This window comes from Setaria italica, chromosome III (genome assembly GCF_000263155.2).
Source record: "Setaria italica strain Yugu1 chromosome III, Setaria_italica_v2.0, whole genome shotgun sequence".
Taxonomy (NCBI): domain Eukaryota; kingdom Viridiplantae; phylum Streptophyta; class Magnoliopsida; order Poales; family Poaceae; genus Setaria; species Setaria italica.
This window is the reverse complement of record NC_028452.1, coordinates 2,222,473-2,242,019: the sequence shown is the minus strand read 5'-3', so window position 1 is coordinate 2,242,019 and position 19,547 is coordinate 2,222,473. Positions and strand designations below refer to the sequence as shown.

The window sequence follows — 19,547 nt, the reverse complement described above, 5'->3', positions numbered from 1 at the left end:
TTTGGTTGTTCATTACATTTTGCTGCATAACTGCACATATAGTAGCTAGCTATTCTTTGATCTGTGGCCAAGGAAACATGGTGTGGAAGGTACACTAGGAAGAGATCCGCAGTTGAACACAAAAGTTTTTTTGGAGATGCAAAAAAATTGGCTAATAAAGTGTTTCTAGTAGTCTAATCGTGGTAGCACTAGCTATATGAGGTTTTTTTTCCCTTATGTTCCCCTATTCGGTTACAAATATACTACTCCATCCGTCCCAAATTACAATTAGTTTTGAATTTTCTAGATACATTACTTTTGCTATGTATATAGACATAGTATATATCTAGGTGCATATCAAAAGCTATGTATCTAGAAAAGCCAAAATGAATAGTAATTTGGGATGGAGGGAGTATGTTGCAAAGGTCAACGGTCTATACATATTTGTAGTTAAAACAAACCAATGTACAAGTTGGGCTTCAAATGTTCTTCATAGTCAAGGATAGCAACGTGGCATATATGGTACGCCAGCAGATTTGTATGCAGTTGGCTTACTCGTTGGCAAGTTGGGAAGAATAGATACTCCAATTTCAAAGATGAGAGGATTCTGTTTGCAAGACTATGTCATGGTAAATTCTCTATGGGTCAACAGAAAATGTCAAACTTATGTCTCAGTAGCTTTACATTGAAGATAGTCTCAAGACATTAGATGAAAAGTTCTTTAAATGACACCAGATAGTGATGAGAGAAGCAAGAAAATGCAAAGGTGATTCATATGATTGAAAACATTTCACTTACCTTTGGGCATGTTGATAGTGGGAGAAACACGAAAATGCAACCATGGATACTTTCAACGACTCATCAAGTTTTGCATATGTTAGGATTGAGCTACTTGAATCATGAACATGTTTAGAACTCAAATTAGTTAGAGCTCATTCAGTTCTTCCATTGAGCGAAAACATGTCTAGAACTAAACTAACCACAGTGCAAGAGGCTAAACCAAGTCCAACTAGGTTGTTGTTTCAGATACTCCGTAGGAAATATGTCTATTTACCCTTCAAGTGATCTTTGCAGCCGAATAAAAATTTGTGACTTACAACTACAATACACATGGAAGTTAAGTAATGGGTTAGAAAGGCACTTTTCAAGCCACTAACGAGGCTTAGAGCAGATCGCCATGTTTAATTATTCAAGGACGCCTATCTTTGAGCTTTTAGAGATGCATGGAGAGTTTTTTTTATTGAAAAAAGCGCCTCAGTACGATGCTTAGCCTAATCACTTGGTCTATATTATGCTTAGAACCGTCTCTAGGGACCTTAAAAGAATGGGTTGATTGGAGATGGAGGGGGGGGCGGGGGGGGGGGGGGGCGGAGAAAAAACAAAGCCAGAATCAAATGATGGGACCCAAATCCAATTTCAAAGTCCTTTTAGTCAAATCAAGGCCCAAATCTTTGTGGATTCAAGATTTACGAAGCAAATAGTCTAAGAAAGCACTATGGGACTTGAGGCTAGTTATTTAGATTAGCCCTAATGTATATTCATCTTTACACTATGGTACTAATTTGAGTGTTTTTGTTGAATCCCCTTTTTGAATATTTAAAATTCAAAGAGATCAATAAATAAAGTTTATTTGATTTTAGTCTGACAATAAGCACCTACACCCTCATCATTTTTAGTAGGTGTTAGGATTTTAAAAAGGTCTTTAGAGGACCATCAAATTCTCTTACAATATATTGGCAATCGCTACAAATCAATGTCATGATGAAAGATCTTTGATATACAGATTTATTCATATAACATTTATACACTAAGCATGTATATAATTATGAAGTTTGACTTAAAATATGAATACACCTATTAATTTCATACATAGGGAGTCTATCATTAGAGAAGAAGAAATCCCTTTTCAGGGAAAAAAGACAGCTCAACAACGCCTTCAGCAGGGACAATTTGAACCTAGAACCTGCATCACAAATATGGTTTCATGTAGACAATTTTGGTTTTCACATTTCACAAGATGTTTTGCTGATTACCACATTGGTACAGCTTAGTATTTGTTTTTCCGCTTAAAATAACTTTTTAGAATGAGTTGTTACCAGTTTGAGTACAGCAGGTTTGCAGTGCCCAATGTTAGGAAAGTTGGCAAGATTCTTCCGGAGAGAAAGCAACAATGAGAAGGTTTGCCCACATCGGTTTTCCAATGTTCTTCCACCAAGGCAGCCCCAGTAACAAACAACACAGGAATATCACAGTGATATATGGTACCGGAGGACTCTGTTTTTCTTAAAATAATGGAACACTTTCCCATGCATTATGAGAGGTACAATGTTCTTGTCTTTTGTTTCCTTCCTCTCTCTTGAACGGATTCTTGGCATGCTTTGTTCCCTAACCACCTACTAATATAATACGCTTAAGCTTCACTAGTCTCTTGACCAAACCAAGGCAACAAAGGACAGGTTTGTATGTTAGCACTTAGTAAGCTCAATGCCCTATAGAAAATGCAAATGAAAAGTCTAATGCATTTGTATTTCTCCAAGGTTAGTCTAGTCCCATAGCCATAGGTTTCCCCATTCAAACTCGCTTTGCGGGTTTCGGGTCATCGAATTTTACGGCTCTTTTTGGATCTTTCGCCTCTCGAAAGGTTAATGCCCATTCAGTTACAATTGATTATACCAAAACACTTTTGAATGTTGAAAACCATAACTTGGATCAAAATCCATATAGGGATGAGTTCCTGTATTAGCTCCAAATAATTTCACGAACATATAGTAACACCCCATGGACATATATACAATTCAAACATGACCATATAGTAATAAATAGTTATTTTGCCCGTGGCCATACAATCACATGCGTCTGCTCGAGATCCTGGACTCATGGTGCGTCACATAATCAATCAATCTAAAGCGTCCGAATGTTAGGAGAGGGGAATGGCACGAGACAATGCCTGCCTCTCTGCTGCCTCCTGAAAATGCATGAATGTGAATGACACGCCCAACTGTGTGCAGGTATGCATAGTGGCATTGTGCTGCAGGAAGGCAAAGCAGCCTCTGACAAAGAACAGCCTGTGTGTCCTTGGATCACTCGCTGATTTGCAACAAGGTACATTTGATGTCACTTATCTCCCCTTTTTATTTCTCCTTTTCCTTTTGGGACCCTTTTTCAGTGAACTGCATCTTAACCTGAAGGTTGCAGAGAATTGACTCCTCTGATGGATGGATCGCCTGAAAAAAAATGCAGAAAAGATATCTGAAAAATCTCTTTGCTTTTGATGTACATGTCAGTAGCTTTCACTGTTTTTTTTTTCAAAAAAAAAAGAGAAGAGCATCAACTGTGCAGCCAGGCTAGGTACATGCGTGGATGTACCTTGCTCTTGTTCCTGGACACTTTGATATTCTCCTTTTTACTTTGTTTCCTTTTATATATTTCTTGAAAATAAATTTGATGTGTGCTTGACCCTGGGCCAGTTTGGTGTCAAAGGGAACCTTTCTTTCTTTCACTCTCAAACTTATCTCCACCGGCTGATTCTCAAGGGAGGGGCCGTTCCATGCTTCATCCTTTTATCTGATAAACTGATAATGCATATGGCATCAAAGGCTCGCAGACCAACATATTCTCATGTCAGGAAATGGAAAAGAAAAGGGGTAAAAGAAAGTGGCATTCCAGGCTGGATATGTTACTATGTTCAGGATAAGGTGTATGTCCACATATTCATAGAGATCGATGAGTGTGCAAGTGTTTGCAGCTGTACTATGTTTCATAAAAAAAATGTTACAGTAAGTGTGAAAATGCACATATTACTCCGTAAATGAGTCGTTTTCGCACATCTGAAAAATACACCTCATGTGCAGTATTTTCGAGAGATTTTACATATTGAAGGTCTAAGCCCGGAGCATAGGAATTGGAGACTAAAAATGGAGGAGAATCGATTGTTAGGCTCAAGAGTCAGGACTAAATATGAAACTATTACTTTCTCTGTGTGTCCGTGTGTGTGCGCGGGCGCGGAGAATGAAACTACTACCCTGCATAAGTTTACCTAGCTTGTGATTATGAACAAGAAAAATATGTGTAAGATCTTGCAGCACTTTATTTTGAGTTGGACCCCTTACATGATAATCATTGCTGGACCCTCCCTGATGTTGATGAGGTACGGAATTGTTTCTCAAAATGCAAAAGATATGAATCGTCAGTACTGGCTAAATTGATGTTTATGCAGGTCCAAATCTTGCCCCTAGATCTTCATGTGATCCCTCTAGCACTATCCAGAAAGTGGAGAAGGGAATCTGGAGAAGATTGGTGCATCAGTCTCCATACTATATTCCCATCATCTATAGATCCCTGGTAGTGTGGCTGGTGCTGCATATGCTTCATCCTCTCTAACCTCACTGGGGGTATTTTTTTGGTAGCATCTTCCCCTCTTTCTCTCCCCTGCCCGTCGACAACATCAAAAGAATCAGAAAGCAATCCAAACTCTATCTACAGTCTCTACCATGAGCAATTGGATTGGTACATACCAAATATCCACGCATCATTGGCTCTTCATCTATCCATGGACCAGACTGATATTCCATGAACAGGCACCAGGAGGCTCTGTTGCGACAGCATGACTTAGGCACCTTTGGAATCGCAGAAACTCTCGAAGTTATAAACTGCATCTCAGCAACAACATTTCCATATTCTCGTTGAGGACTATTTGGTTATCAAGATTCTAGTATAGAGCATGTTTGGTTGCTTGGGCTAGTTGTATGCAGGTTTAGATCCCATGCTAGCCCAATCTTTGCATCCATATGAAGGGCCAGTTCGGTCGAGCTCTCGCCAACTTCAGCTCCGGCTACTGTAGGTGGCAGGGTGTTGAGGAGCTGGAGCCGGAGCCGGAGCTGGTGGAGCCATAATTTACGGCTCCACTGGCTCCTTATGTTTTTTTAAAACATAAGAGGAGAGAGAGAAAAATCTTCGGTAAATAGTACATGCGCATTAGGTGGCAGGTGAAGTTGGAGCCGTTTGGAGCCCGACCAAACTGGCCCGAAATATGATCACGTTTGACTATCCAGGCCCAATAAAGAGGGCCTATGTAAGTATTTGGCCCAATGGGCCAGGCTCACCTACCCACTCAGCCAAAGATTTCTTCTCGCAGGTCTCTAATCCCCGAGTCGTCGTCGCCACTCACTCGCCCAGACGACAGCCACCACCGCGATGGCGCAGATCATCGACGGCAAGGCCATCGCCGCCGACATCCGCCGCGAGGTCGCGGCCGAGGTCGCCACGCTCTCATCTGCCCACAACGTCGTAAGCCTCCCCACTCCTCCTCTCCCCTTCCCTCTCCCGCCGCGGGTGCGTTCTTTCTTGGATCGGGAAACGGGTCGGGACTGAATAGCTAATGGCGCTGTGATGACTCCCGCGCGCAGGTGCCCGGGCTAGCGGTGGTGATCGTGGGGAGCAGGAAGGACTCGCAGACGTACGTGAACATGAAGCGCAAGGCCTGCGCCGAGGTCGGCATCCGCTCCGTCGACGTCGACCTCCCCGAGGACATCTCCGAGCTCGCGCTCGTCGCCGAGGTCCACCGCCTCAACGCCGACCCCGCCGTGCACGGTACCGCATCCCTTGCTTTACTTCTCCTCTTTCGGTACCCTATCTGGGGCCGCAGAAGAATACATATGCTTGTGTTTTCTGGTTCTTATGCTTGAGCATGCTGCGAACGTAGCCATTGTTGCTTTGCCTACGATTCATCAGAATTAGATGCTTAGATGCTCACTTGTGCTATCTGATGATGCAGTGCCTATGGTGATACATCCGCAGGCCTGCAGGTTTGCAGTTCAGTGGATTTGGTCTGATCCTGTCTCTATCGAGTCTATTCATCTCTGGTTCCATACTTGGAATTGGAATCCTTGAGCGTGCTATGGCATGCAGCTAGATTTGAAAAGTCATCAATAATACTGTTTTCTGCTCTCTACAATGTGGGCTGTCTCTTAACCAAGGGTATGCAGATCCCAATTCACTCCTTGTTTGGAGTAGTCAATCACTAGATTAGGCCTCAGAATTTAGGTATTTCAAGTTGCAAAGTTGCACAGATACTTAAGGGAGTTTCTGAGTTTGTAAGTTGTTTTTTTTTTGAAAAACCAAAAGTTGTTTTGTCATTCTGTTAGAACATAGCAGGTTTTGTTTGGCCAAGTTCAAGTATCAAACTAGCAAGGCCATAGAGAGATGAAGCATTGCTTTGATTCAGTTGTAAGTGAGAAGTTATAGCTAAAAAAATGGCATGATCGATCTAAGTTGAATATCTTGATATCTTCCCAGAAATCTGAATTTTGGAGTTCTGCACTTGGTCAATCAACTTGTCACTTCATAACTACAGAGATGAATGTTCCAATATGGGAGTAGTCGGGTAGGGGACTAGGGGTTTTAAAAAGAATGTCTCTAGCTTCCTTTGGGTTCATAGAAAGCCAACAAGTTTTAGTTGGCTACTGCTAGTACAAGACAGGTCCATGTCATGTTGATTCATGTCTTGTTCTACTACCTGTATCAAAATTCTGACTATGACTACTTCGGTCTCATAGAATCAAATCCTTGTTTCAATTATGAAGGGCAGCTATTAACTTTATGACTATGTGCTTTGATTCCAGGCATCCTTGTGCAGCTTCCATTGCCTAAGCACATCAATGAAGAGAAGATATTGAGTGAGATCAGCATTGAGAAAGATGTCGATGGTTTCCATCCTCTCAATATTGGCAAACTTGCAATGAAAGGCAGGGAACCACTTTTTGTACCATGTACACCAAAGGTATTGAAACAATTTGCAGAGCATTTTACATCAATACAACAGAACACATGATAATTTTTATGTTGTTTTCACGTGCAATTCCTACCCATGGTGTCGGTTTTTCTTTGAAGGGATGCATGGAGCTCTTGTCACGGAGTGGAGTTACCGTTAAAGGGAAACGAGCAGTTGTGGTTGGCCGCAGCAATATAGTCGGGCTACCTGTATCCCTTCTCCTTCTGAAGGCAGATGCAACAGTATCAATTGTGCACTCACGGACCTCGAATCCGGAAAGCATTGTCCGCGAAGCTGACATAGTCATTGCAGCAGCTGGGCAGGCTATGATGGTGCGTAGCTTCACAACAGCAAATTATCAGTTTTTGCAGCATGATGCAGTTCCTGCAATTCATCGCCCATTGCTCACTGAGTCAATGTTCCTTTCTTGGTTGTCAGATCAAAGGGGACTGGATCAAGCCAGGCGCTGCCGTTATAGATGTTGGGACGAACTCAGTCGACGACCCTACCAGGAAGTCTGGGTACCGGCTCGTCGGTGATGTGGATTTCGCAGAGGTGAGCAAGGTCGCCGGTTACCTGACGCCAGTCCCAGGAGGCGTCGGCCCAATGACGGTGGCGATGCTGCTGAAGAACACGGTGGACGGCGCAAAGCGGGGAATAGTCGAGTAGGAGGCATTTCATCTCGCTCTCATATTCTGTACGATCTGTAATGCAAGGATGGGAACTTAAAAAGGTTTTGTTATCCCGTTTAATAAATGCAATAAAATGATTACTGGCTTTGCTTCTGTTATTTAACTACCCAAAAACTTGCTATTTGAAGTACAAAAGGTACATTTTTCCTACATCAAAAGGGAAAGCTTTGTCATGCTTGTATAATTCACAAAATGGCGCAGCCTGATTCAGTACAATGCATTGGAATTCAGGGATTCGAATCACCACCACAAGTGAAGCCAACCTGACTAAAACACTCCCATCAGTTTAAATCCAAATGTTGGAATGTCATTTCCCCAACTTTTGGACTCACTCGCCTAAAATGGGTGCCAAAAAAGATATGAGATCAACGCCTAAAACTTCCCTTTTAGGGTTTACTCAATCTCTTCTTCAGCTCTTGAACAAAATCCTTCCTGTCAACCTCTTCTTCCTGGTTGGCTTTAACATCCTTCAACTTCACACTTCCTTTCTGCATCTCAGACTCACCAACCAGCACCATCCAAGGAATGCCTGATTGCAAGGCATACTTGATGTGGTTCGTCACCCTGGTAGTGAGCTTGAACTCTGCCTTTATTCCAGCACTCCACAGCTCGCTCACCAGCTCAGCAGCCAGTGTAAGGTCCTTTCCAAGGATTGACACCAGCACCTCTGTCTCTGTAGCACGGATCGTCTGCAATTCAAGATCGCACAGTTACTGCAAGTCCCTTTGAAACAGGAAGGGTAAAATGGTGATTGAGACATAGCTATACCTCATTTCTTTCTTTCTCCTGTTGCTCCATGATTGCAAAGACCCTCTCTATTCCTAGGCTGACACCAACAGCAGGGATCTGCTTACCGCTAAACATACCCACAAGGTTGTCATACCGACCACCAGCTGCAATGGAGCCAACCTATTGCCAAATACAGTCAGTACAGGGATCAACTAAAATGGTCTTCAGCTCTTTAGTCAGAAAAAGGCATATGTACTTCCAATGTTCCAGATAATAGAGAGTAAAATAAAATTTGAGATATAAATCAGTTTTGAATACATTGATCACCAACATATTAAGTGAATGAACAAGAACAATATGCTTTACGGCCACTCGTAATATTAACTGGCAACATCAACATGCAGTGATAAGTGTGGGTCTAACCTGTGTGGCACCCTTGAACACAGCTTCGTATATAACACCGGTATAGTAATCAAGGCCCCTAGCCAGACTTAAGTCAAAAACAATCCTGTCTAACGCATTTGCTTTCTCCAGAGCTTTGAATAATATCTCAAGTTCATTCAGTGCAACAACAGACCCTTCGTTCTGCATGAACTTGCTACCCTCCTTCCTCAGCTCCAGCAAAACTTCCAATGGGTGTCCTCTAGTCTTCACTAAATTGCCAATTTCATCTGCAGTTTCATTTGATATACCTTTCTCATCCACCTGATTCAACATAACAAACAGTTACGACTATGATCCACGTATACACATCAAGGCAGCACAATAAATAAAAAATAATGAGACCTTAGCTTAAACCAATAAGTAGTTCAGATGCTTACCAGCTCCTTTTTCACTTGTTCAAATGTTTGCTTGTCCAGCTTGTCAATGCTCGAGCAAACTGTTCTGAACTTTTGAGCAGGCACACCACAAATTTCTAACATTCCATCAAGCAACTTTCTGTGATTTAATTTTATCTCGTATGTTCCAATATCCAGCTGATTCAGCAATTCAGTCAAAACTTTGATGACCTCAAAATCCGGTTCCATAGGTTCATATACACCAGCAATGTCAAAGTCACATTGATAGAATTCCCGATACCTTCCCTTAGATGGATTATCTCTCCTATATACTTTTGCTATTTGGTATCTCTTCAGTGCGCTTATGTTATTCATCGCAACATATCGGGCAAACGGAACAGTCAGATCATAACGCAAAGAGCAAAGCTCACCACCCTGCAGGTTATTTGATGGTAAGACATCAAACCATCACTACAAGGATAATACAGGGAAAATACTGCAACAAAGTATGGTTTGAGTGTCCCAATATTGGCAATGCAATTCTTAACCTCACATGGGTGAGTTATAGTAAGAGCCATTGCATGACAATCAAAATATGAACAAATTTCTTTTGCCAAGTAAGACATGAGACCAAGCTAAATAGTAAGAGGACACTGAAACCATACCTGATCAGCGAGGTCATATATCAACTTCGAATCTTCACCATATTTGCCCATAAGGGTTTCTCTCAGCTCAAATACAGGTGTATCAAGAGCAGTAGCACCGTGCATCTTGAATACACCTGTTATAATTGAAAATGCACGCTCCCTTATCGCCATTTGCTCTTTCCCAAAGTCGCGTGTACCCTAACAGGAGTCAGCATAAACATTCAGAGGAGAGAGAACGGAACATCAATACAATCTAAGCACCAATAATTCAACCATATAACTAAAGCAGACCTTCTGCAAACAATATGATTCTCACCTTAGGAATTTTAGGCAACCTCCTTACTTCATTGCTCTCAACAATCTCCTTCACCTTCTCCACAAGGCACTCCAATCCGGGACACTTGGGGTCAAACAACAATGAGAGAGAGGTCCCCCACTCTGCAACCAATGCAGAATTCACGGAAGCAATAGCACCTCCATTGTTTAGATGGTCCTTAAGCAGCATCAGCACAGCAGAAGTGCCCTTCCCCAGAGTTTTCTTCTTCTTGCTCTTCTTGTCACCCTTCGCTTTCTCACCACCAGCCTGTGGCTTCTCAGCTGAACTGCCCACTTCGTTCTCAACAGCAGCTTGGGGCTTCTCAATTGAACTGTCCCCTTCGATCACCGCCATTGCCACAGCTGCCTCCCAAGCAAGGAAGTCCCTGAACTTAAGCAAGTGGTTGTACACCCCCTTCAGGACCGACACTGCATCTGAATCAATCAAAACCCTGTCAAGCATCCCCTTCAAATCATCAATGCTGACGCCACCAGTAAGTTTCTCCCGAAGCTCAGCATCAGCAATGCTCTCTGCGCAGAGTCTTGCCCGAGCAACGCTCATCTTGCACAATGCCTGCACTGCTCTCGCGAGCTGCGTGGCCAGCACAACCAACGCCTCCTCCTTTCCTGCACCAGTTTCGCCCGCATCCCTCTTCCCCAACTTCACCGGGGCGTTGAGCTCGATCCGCACCCTCGCGTGCAGCGCGCGCACCGCCTCGCGGAAGATCCCGTTCACGGTGGGCACCTTGGCGAACGTGGCGGCGGCGGGGGCGGGGGCACCTCCGGCGCTGCCGACGAGCTTGGAGCCGAAGACGAGCATCTTGATGTCGGCGGCGACGTCCGCCTCGTCCTTGGCGGAGAGCCCGTCACCGGACGCCGGCACGTCGAATGACGCGGCGTCCCCGCGCGCGGCCTCGCAGGACAGCGCGGCGACGGCGTCGGCGACGCGGGCCAGCGGCGTGGCGCAGCAGTCGATCAGGGCCGCGAGCGCGACGGCAACGGGCGCGGAGGCCGCCGCCACGGCGGCCTCGTCGCGGGACCCCAGCGGCAGCGCCGCGGCGACGTCGAGCGACTCCGCGAGGCGGGTGGCGGTGGCGGCAGTGACCAGCGCGGAGGAGGAGTCGGATGCGGTGAGGAGGAGCTTGTTCAGGAGCACCGCCGCCGCGACGCGCGACTCGGCCGGCGCCAGCGCCGCCAGGGCGGCGCCGAGGGAGGCGGGGGTCTCCTGCGGCGAGGGGGCGCGGGTGGAGAGCGGCTTCAGGGCGGAGGCGTCGATGGCGGGGGAGGCGAGGCCGAGGGAGAGCGCGTAGACGGCGGCCGGCGACAAGGCGGCGCCCTTGCCGCCGAGCGTGACGGTGGCGGCGGCGGAGGACGCCATTGAGACCGATGCAAAACCCTAGAGCGGGAGGAGGAACAGGATCTGATCTGATGAGTGATGATGGACGGCGAGGATGCGCTGTCTTAACTATCGCAGCAAACGTTGTGTCCAAGCCACCGGTTACGCCATTGTCAAAACTTTTTTCTGAAGAAGAAACTGTTGCAGGAAACGTCATGCTCAAGCCACTGTTTCTGCAACTGTCAAGAATTAAGAAGCCGACCAAAATTCACACAACTGAAGTTGAAACTTTGACAAAGAAATAAAGTGTTCTAATTGAAATGGCTTTGAGTATGTCTCCAGCATGACTGGTACAGTGGTAAAGCGAGTAATGTTTTTTATTTTAAGGAATAATAATTTTCAGAATGGGCAAAAGCAACGTGCTTGTCAAGAATAATACGCCTATGATAGATTTGTAAATTGTAAGATATATCGTAGTCTCTCACCGATGCTATAGAGGTACAGTTTGCGTGTATGCATTTATAGAGGTGAGTATATGCTTTAGGAGGTTTGAGTATGTTTGTACACTTATAGACTACAAGCAACTAAAAACAATAAACTAATCACACTCCTACGCAACATGTGACTACGTTTTTCATTCTATGAAATTCGACAACGTTAGGTTAGAGATTTAAATTCTAAGGAAATTACCATAATTGCTTAGGCAAGGACAAAAATATTCTGACTTCAGCCATTTTCATATCTTAGAATAGCCGAGATAGCCTATATAGAGCTTTAAAGATGAGTTACTAAGGCTTAGAATCGTGAATGGTTTGTAAAAAAAAAAAGGGTACAAGGCGAGAGTGATTGTACCTTACTGATGACGTAATGACACATCTTTCGGCCGTGTTAACATAAACTCAATTCCGTTAGCATCATTTTTTTTCTGTTTGGCTTACTCTACATAAAAGATGTAGCTGAACATCGGACTGGTTACAAAGACATGATCACATGACCTACAGAACGATGGGCCGTCTGCTCTCAGTTCGAATAAGGTGGAGACGCTTAAGCGCTTGCTAGTGGGTCAGAGTTCTCTCATCGTCAGGTTTTCTGGTGACCGCATCAACGCAAGACATTTCGCTGGTGCATTGCTGGCTGCCAACTCCAAAGAGTCTCAATATAATTCACCATAAGTATTTCGACTCATTGGTTGTATTGGTGTCTTGCTCGTCTGGAAGCAACAGAACAGCATGCATTTTCAGGATGAAATGGAGAACATCTTGGTAAGGGAGGATGAGATCAAACATAGATGGCAAGAGTATTTTGATAATTTGCACAACAGTGAGAATAAGAACACAACTTTTTAGTTGGATGACTCTTTTGATGACACCAACAGGCACTTTGTGCAGAAGATAAAAAAAACTGAGGTCAGAGAGGCGTTGAAAATGATGAAAAGTAGTAAGGTGATGGGCACGAATGGTATTCCAAGTGGAGATGCCTCGGGGATATAACCATAGTATAGCTAAACAAGTTGTTCAACCATATTTTTCGGTCAAACAAGATGCCGGAAGAGTGGAGGATAAGTATTGGTACCAATATACAAGAATAAGGGAGATATTCAAAGTTGTACTAATTACCGAGGAATTAAGTTGATGAGCCAGCTATGGGAGAGAGTTATCAAGCATCATTTGAGAAGGATAACATGGGTCTCTATGAACCAATTTGGTTTCATGCCTGAAAATCCAACCATGGAAGCTATTTCCTTAATAAAATAAGTTATGGAGCTATATAAGGAGAAGAAGAAGGACCTACACATAGTTTTCATTGTCTTGGAGAAAGCGTATGACAAAATACCCATAAATGTTATGTGGTGGGCTTTGGACAAACTTAAAGTCCCAACGAAGTACATTGGACTTATTAATGACATGTACAACAATGTTGTAACTAGAGTTCGAACAAGTGATGGCGACACAGATGACTTTCCGATTAGAATAGAATTGCATCAAGGGTCTGCTTTGAGCCCTTATCTATTTGCCTTGGTGATGGATGAGGTAATAAGGGACATTCAAAGGGATATCCCTTGGTGTATGCTCTTCGCGGATGATTTAGTGCTAGTTGATGAAAGTCGAGCAGGAGTAAATAGGAAACTGGAGTTGTGGCGGGAGACCCTAGAGTCAGAAAGTTTCAGACTCAGCAGAACTAAAACTGAATATATGAGTTGTGACTTTAGCACTACTACACATGAGGAGGGAGATGTCAGTTCGGAAGGCCAAGTAGTGCCCAAGAAGGATACATTTCGATATTTGGGATCAATGCTACAACGAGATGGGGATATTGATGAGGATGTTAGTCATAGAATCAAAGTGGGGATGGATGAAGTGGCGCCAAGCATCAGGAATTTTATATGACAAGAGGGTACCATTGAAGCTAAAAGGCACGTTTTATAGGAGAACGATTAGACATGCAATGTTGTATGGTGCAGAATGTTGACCTACAGAAAGACGACATGTCCAACAGTTAAGTGTTGCGGAAATATGTTGCGTTGGATTTGTGCTCAGACGAGAAGGGATCGAGTCTGGAATGAGAATATACGTGATAGGTTAGGGGTAGCACCAATTGAAGAAAAGTTTATCCAACACCGGCTGAGATAGTTTGAACATGTCCAACGAAGATCTCCGGAGGCACCAATATGTAGTGGAACCCTAAGGCGTGACAATAATGTGAAGAGAGGTAGAGGAAAACCAAAATTGACATGGGAAGAGACAATAAAAAAGAGATTTAAGGGACGGAATATACCCAAAAATTTAGTCTTGGATATGGGTGCTTGGAAAACAGCTATTCATGTATCGAACCCTGATTTGTGGTTATTGTTGGGTTTTAACTCTAATCCATCCTAACTTGTTTGTGACCGAAAGACTATATTGTCGTTGTTGTTGATCGTTGAACACTTTCGGTCCAGTGGGAAGGATCTTGGAGGTGAACGATGTTGGATTCAATTTGACAAATCGTCCCTTATTCATTTTTGTTCAAAGGTAGTCAGCTCTCCTTTTTGTTTTTTAGTAATTTCAGTTTGGAATATCTACGGGGCATAATTTTCGTTGTAAAATCTCTACCTGAGCTAGTCACTGTAACTCGCTTTCCTTTAATGATGCGCAGGCGTGTTCTGGGGAAAAAACTCAACTAGACTTATTTGATCTCCATATTGTGCCATGCTGAAGATTCTCCCAATCTGATTGACACGGCACTTTCAATCATATGGGAAAAATAAAACAAAAAATAACTGTCGGCGAGAAATATTCGTAGTTAATTCATTTGTGAGCAGGATTGCAATAAACGAGAATGGTAAAATTGTGAAGAAAATACCATTAGATTTGACGAAAAAATTTCGAATCATCTTCCTACTTCCATCTACCAATCTGCAGTTCTCCATCTCCACGCAAGCATCCCGTGGCTTGCCAAAACGCATGCTACCCCCTCACTCCCTCCTAAACCCACACTAACTAAAACTAACCCCTACAAATCCACGCGCCGAGCAGACCATCCCGCTCCCAACCAAACCAAACCAAGCCAGCCATGGCACGCGCGCGCGACGCCGCCCTCCTCCTCCTGGCGTCCGTCCTCCTGCCGCTCGCCGCGGCCACCATCGTGCCGAGCGCCCCGGCCGCCGCTCCCGAGGACCCGCGGTGCCGGGCGACGGCGCCGCGGCGCGGCGCGCTGGCGGTGTACCCGAGCGACATGGAGCAGCTGCAGTTCCTGCTCAACGCCAAGTTCGTGGAGGCGGAGTGGTTCCTGCACGCCGCGCTGGGCCGCGGCGTCGACTTCCTGGACCGCAACCTCTCCGCCGGCGGTCCCCGGCCGTCCGGGGCGCGGAAGGCGGCGCTCGACTTCCGCACCACCGAGGTCGCCGCCGAGCTCGGGTACCAGGAGGTCGGCCACATCAGGTACCAGACGATCGTCCATCCCCCCAGGCAAGAACGGCAAAATCCAGCACGAGTGACATTGGCAATGGCGTGGTCTTGCAGGGCGATCAGGCAGGCCGTGGGCGGGTTCCCGCGCCCGGCCATCGACCTCGGCGCCGACCGCTTCGCCATGGTCATGGACGACGCCATGGGCGTTCGCCTCGACCCGCCCTTCGACCCCTACGCCAGCTCCGTCAACTTCCTCCTCGCATCCTACGTCTTTCCGCACATCACGGCCGCGGCCACCATGGGCATCAGCTCCAGCCTCATGGGCTTCCTCTCCAAACGGGTAAACCTTCCCTCAGTCGCAATGGCTGAATGAAACGAGCCTGCTGAATATTGTGGCTGGATTAACCAACCCTTGGCCGGGGATTGTTGGTGGCGTGCAGCTCCAGGCGAGCATCCTGGCGGTGGAGGCCGGGCAGGACGCGGTCATCCGCCTGCTGCTGTACCAGCGCGCCGACGAGGCCGTGCCGCCGTACCAGGGCCACACGGTGGCGGACTTCACCCGCCGGATCTCTGAGTGGCGCAACCGGATGTCCGGGTGCGGCGCCAAGGACGAGGGGGTCAAGGTGCTTGACCGGCAGCAGGGAGCAGAGCGGCGCACCATCAGCAACATCCTCGGCGCCGGCGACGACTCGCTCGGGTTCCAGCGCACGCCGGCGGAGGTCCTACGCATCCTCTACGGCTCGCGCAACGAGCAGATCCCCGGCGGGTTCCTACCCAGGGGAGCCAACGGCACCATCGCTAGGGGATTCTTCCAGCTCGCGTAGATTCAATTCAGCACAGTATCACGTCTTGAGTTCAGATACAACTGATCCTCCAAACAAGAAATGTGAACGTATTATTTTATATGGATAAAACACAAAAATTTCAAGGGATCATTCATGCCTGGTTACGGCTGTTCCGATATGATATCAAGTATCTACAGGAACGGGAAGAGTTCAGAACATCAGAGGGCACAAACATGAACACAGCATGCTTAGGCACGGCCGGTTCTACATGACATTAAAAAACTAAACCGACAGAATTCAGAACAGCAGGGCACAAACATGAACGCCACATGCTTAGGCACAACAGATTCCATAAGAATCTAAACCAACAGAATTCATATCATCCCAGGAAATTAACATTAACATAACCGAGTACGAACAACCACAGCAACAATGACAATGATACTCATAATTCACAGAAGCATTTCAGAGCAACCAGGGCAAACACAACAAGAGACATGTTCTCGAAAACGCACTTGATAAGATAAATAGTCGCATTACAGCTAGCTGCAAACACATGTTCGCGAATCAACAACCATCAGGCAAAACTTAAAACAGGATAGTCTGGGAAGATAGTTCTATATCCTTGCAGATAAACTCGCTATAGCAAAACTCAAGGCACATTCTGAGGAATTTATGCGTTGGCAGCAGCCTGGGCAGCAGCATCCCGCTTCCTCTGCTCCTCAATAATGCTGAGCTTGATACCCTTGCCCTTGGGCAGGCTCACCCACGGCTTGTTGCCCTTGCCGATGGTGAACACATTGCCAAGACGGGTGGCGAACTGGTGGCCCAGGGCATCCTCAACGTGGATGGTCTCAAAGCTGCCCTTATGCTTCTCCCTGTTCTTGATCACACCAACACGACCAGTGTTTCTTCCACCAGTCACCATGACAACGTTGCCAACATCAAACTTGATGAAGTCAACAATCTTATTGGTCTCCAGGTCGATCTTGATGGTGTCGTTGGCCTTGATGAGCGGGTCAGGGTAGCGGATGGTGCGCCCATCATAGGTGTTCAGGTATGGGATGCCCTTCTGGCCAAACTGAACAGACCTAACCTTGCAGAGCTTGGTCTGTACACAGAACAATCAAACATCAATCAGCATTCACTTGAAAATTGGGAAGGCGCGAGGAACTTGAGAATTCAGGATGAAATTACAGGAAGTATATGCTAAGAACCAAAAAACCAACGCAAACTTGAATCGGATAGCAAAGAACATCAAGTAATTAAGAGTATAATAATCAACCATATTAGGTATATCAACTGAAAACAGTATCCTATACGCTAAAAAGATCATGCACAACAGGAAAAATGAGAAATTTACAAAAGGGAATTGCTCTAACCTTGGCATCCTCATCCCTGATGGGGTGAAGACGGAAGCGGCCCTTGGTGTCATACAGAAGCCTGTAGTTCTCATTGGTCTTGGGGATGGAAATGACATCTGCCAAAAAACAAATGCAACATATCAGTAACTACATAGCAAAGGTAGGAAGAATCTTTCTGCAGGTTGGAAGATCAGAGCATACCCATGAACCCAGCAGGGTAGGTCTTGTCAGTCCTGACCTTGCCATCAACCAAGACATGGCGTTGCATCAGGATAGAAATAACCTCACGGTAATTCAGAGCATACTTGAGCCTGTTCCTGATGATGAGGATCAGGGGAAGGCACTCCCTGGACTTGTGAGGACCAGAAGATGGCTTGGGGGCCTACAGAAAAGACGAAGTTGACATATCAGATTGCTGGACAGATACTAAATATCATAGATACAAAGAACTGAAACTGCTGTGGACTTACAAAAGCTCCACCAAGTTTGTCCAACATCCAATGCTTCGGCGCATTGAGCCTCTTGAGATGCTTCTTCAGACCCCTAGCCTGGATTATAGGTAAACAAAAACAATGATCAGTAGACAACACACTACCATATTCAATAAATCATGATTTGGGTCAAAAAAAAACTGCCTAGAGCTTTACAAGAGACTCCATTAAGATATGATAAGAGATCAGCACAACCAGTTTAGCGGTGGATAAAACAAAATGGACATGCATCTTCATATTACATAACAGCAAGATAACTAGCAGTACATAAAATACAATATAACTAAGCATTTACATAATACAGGCTAACCCAATTACAAATAAATCAAAGAAGCAATTCCAAGTACCATTCTATAATTCAGCAATCCATGTCATGAAAACACTATGTTTAAAACTCCAGACATGCATGGTCGAGGGCCCTTCAACCAAACCGTCTACTTCCTAGCACCATCGACTCAGCACTCAAGTTGCACAACTCATATCTCAAACACTTCCACCAGAAAACTATTACTCCACCTTACCAGTCAAATCATGGAGCAACCCACTAGGAAGACTGGAAAGTGGAAACTGATCTACAATATACAGCCCTATATTTCAATTTTTCCCAATCAACCGATCAAACCCTGTAAAACCGAGTGGAAACCACATTTAACAAGCCATGTGAATCGGGCCCCCGTGTTCCAGAGCGCAGGAACCAGGCACACCCTCTACGACCAAGCCAACCATGAATCACCACCACGCGGCGGACAAACAACCTACCCGGACAAGAAGAAACGAAGCAACAGGACGAATCTACAGCGGCGGCGCCACGCGCGGCCAAACAAAGGAGACCCCGGCACAGATCTGTGCGAGAGCGAGCGCGCAAGGCAGCGGAGTGGCACGGGGGGGAAGGCGGCGCTCACCATGGTTGCGAGCTTGGGGTGGGTAGCCGCTCCTCGGCGTCGCTTGCAGCTGCTCCTCCTCCTTCTGCTTCCGCGCCGCCGCCGCCGGGATGACAAGAGTGGGAGAGCGAAGAGGTTGGGAGGCTATATATACTGGTTGGGGTAGGGTTTTAGTTTGCGGGATTCACCGGTTTGCCCCCCGTGACGGGCCTTATTGGGCTTTTGGAGCATCGTCGAATTGGGTTTGGCCCAAACTATAACTGAACGGCCGTTTCTGTGTCGGTCCAATTGAGATTAGGATGGTGAGTATCGCTTTTCGTTTATTTTTTTCTTTTTTTTTCCTTCTCCGGTGATCCTTAAAATATTCTAGTTTTTTAGAAAAAATATTCTAACGTGTTATCTAGGCTCAGAGTCCGTTAAAATGCAATCTCAGTTTTTAACTCGTTAAGCATCTGACTGGAAGGACAAAAAAAAATTAGAATCCATGGACAAGGAAAACCCACCTAAAACAGTGATTTTTCTTTGACAAAAGTGATCGGATACAAAGTAGCAAAAAGATGATGGAGGCAATCTTGCTCCACGGTTGACGCAATTGGTACCACTTGCATATACGACGACACTCTTCACCGCGACCTCGGACTTGGTCTTTGGGAGGACTTCTATGTACACCTTGCTGAACCCGCCGGCGGCGAGCATGTTCTTGTTCTTGAATCCTTGGGTGGTGTTGGACAGATACTTGTAGGATAATACTTTCCAAAGGCCGAATTCGACCTCCCAATCTTCTCTGAGCTCGACATATGCATGCGAGCCTCCTCCGCAGGAGTAGAGTGACTGCAACGCATGTAGCCAAAGCTCCGATCTTTGCAAAAGAAGTCTCACTTCCAAAAACATCT

General features: G+C 45.6%; 4 protein-coding genes across 4 annotated transcripts; 2 read left to right on the top strand and 2 right to left on the bottom strand.

Moving 5' to 3' along the window:
* Positions 1–5,104: 5,104 nt before the first annotated feature.
* LOC101775910 (bifunctional protein FolD 2) lies at positions 5,105–7,533 on the top strand. The gene is made up of 5 exons (XM_004960208.4): positions 5,105–5,265; positions 5,385–5,568; positions 6,600–6,757; positions 6,868–7,080; positions 7,187–7,533. Exons 1-5 carry the CDS (start codon positions 5,173–5,175, stop codon positions 7,415–7,417), a joined length of 879 nt encoding a protein of 292 aa, XP_004960265.1. The 5' UTR covers positions 5,105–5,172; the 3' UTR covers positions 7,418–7,533.
* A 61-nt stretch (positions 7,534–7,594) lies between these two features.
* On the bottom strand, positions 7,595–11,345 carry LOC101776314 (histidine--tRNA ligase, cytoplasmic). The gene is made up of 6 exons (XM_004960209.3): positions 9,912–11,345; positions 9,614–9,793; positions 8,991–9,383; positions 8,593–8,874; positions 8,209–8,349; positions 7,595–8,129 (listed from the first exon to the last, which is right to left on the bottom strand). The coding sequence occupies exons 1-6, from the start codon at positions 11,286–11,288 to the stop codon at positions 7,827–7,829; spliced, it is 2,676 nt and encodes an 891-aa protein (XP_004960266.1). The 5' UTR covers positions 11,289–11,345; the 3' UTR covers positions 7,595–7,826.
* Positions 11,346–14,798: 3,453 nt separating this feature from the next.
* Positions 14,799–16,238, top strand: LOC101775492 (desiccation-related protein PCC13-62). The gene is made up of 3 exons (XM_004960207.2): positions 14,799–15,166; positions 15,248–15,473; positions 15,574–16,238. Exons 1-3 carry the CDS (start codon positions 14,799–14,801, stop codon positions 15,955–15,957), a joined length of 978 nt encoding a protein of 325 aa, XP_004960264.1. The 3' UTR covers positions 15,958–16,238.
* Positions 16,239–16,360: 122 nt separating this feature from the next.
* Positions 16,361–18,781, bottom strand: LOC101775084 (40S ribosomal protein S4). Its single transcript, XM_004960206.2, has 5 exons — positions 18,676–18,781; positions 17,753–17,830; positions 17,484–17,664; positions 17,301–17,398; positions 16,361–17,029 (listed from the first exon to the last, which is right to left on the bottom strand). Exons 1-5 carry the CDS (start codon positions 18,676–18,678, stop codon positions 16,592–16,594), a joined length of 798 nt encoding a protein of 265 aa, XP_004960263.1. The 5' UTR covers positions 18,679–18,781; the 3' UTR covers positions 16,361–16,591.
* Positions 18,782–19,547: the final 766 nt, after the last annotated feature.

Coding starts and splice junctions, on each gene's coding strand:
- LOC101775910 (XM_004960208.4), top strand. CDS start 5,173: ATGGCGCAGATCATCGACGGCAAGGCCATCGCCGCCGACATCCGCCGC. Junction 5,569..6,599: donor CGCCGACCCCGCCGTGCACG/GTACCGCATCCC, acceptor CTTTGATTCCAG/GCATCCTTGTGCAGCTTCCA. Junction 6,758..6,867: donor TTGTACCATGTACACCAAAG/GTATTGAAACAA, acceptor TTTTCTTTGAAG/GGATGCATGGAGCTCTTGTC.
- LOC101776314 (XM_004960209.3), bottom strand. CDS start 11,288: ATGGCGTCCTCCGCCGCCGCCACCGTCACGCTCGGCGGCAAGGGCGCC. Junction 9,794..9,911: donor GGTTGCCTAAAATTCCTAAG/GTGAGAATCATA, acceptor GACTCCTGTTAG/GGTACACGCGACTTTGGGAA. Junction 8,350..8,592: donor TGTTCAAGGGTGCCACACAG/GTTAGACCCACA, acceptor ATTTGGCAATAG/GTTGGCTCCATTGCAGCTGG.
- LOC101775492 (XM_004960207.2), top strand. CDS start 14,799: ATGGCACGCGCGCGCGACGCCGCCCTCCTCCTCCTGGCGTCCGTCCTC. Junction 15,167..15,247: donor CAGGAGGTCGGCCACATCAG/GTACCAGACGAT, acceptor GTGGTCTTGCAG/GGCGATCAGGCAGGCCGTGG. Junction 15,474..15,573: donor TGGGCTTCCTCTCCAAACGG/GTAAACCTTCCC, acceptor GGTGGCGTGCAG/CTCCAGGCGAGCATCCTGGC.
- LOC101775084 (XM_004960206.2), bottom strand. Junction 17,665..17,752: donor ACAAACTTGGTGGAGCTTTT/GTAAGTCCACAG, acceptor TCTTTTCTGTAG/GCCCCCAAGCCATCTTCTGG. Junction 17,399..17,483: donor CTACCCTGCTGGGTTCATGG/GTATGCTCTGAT, acceptor GTTTTTTGGCAG/ATGTCATTTCCATCCCCAAG.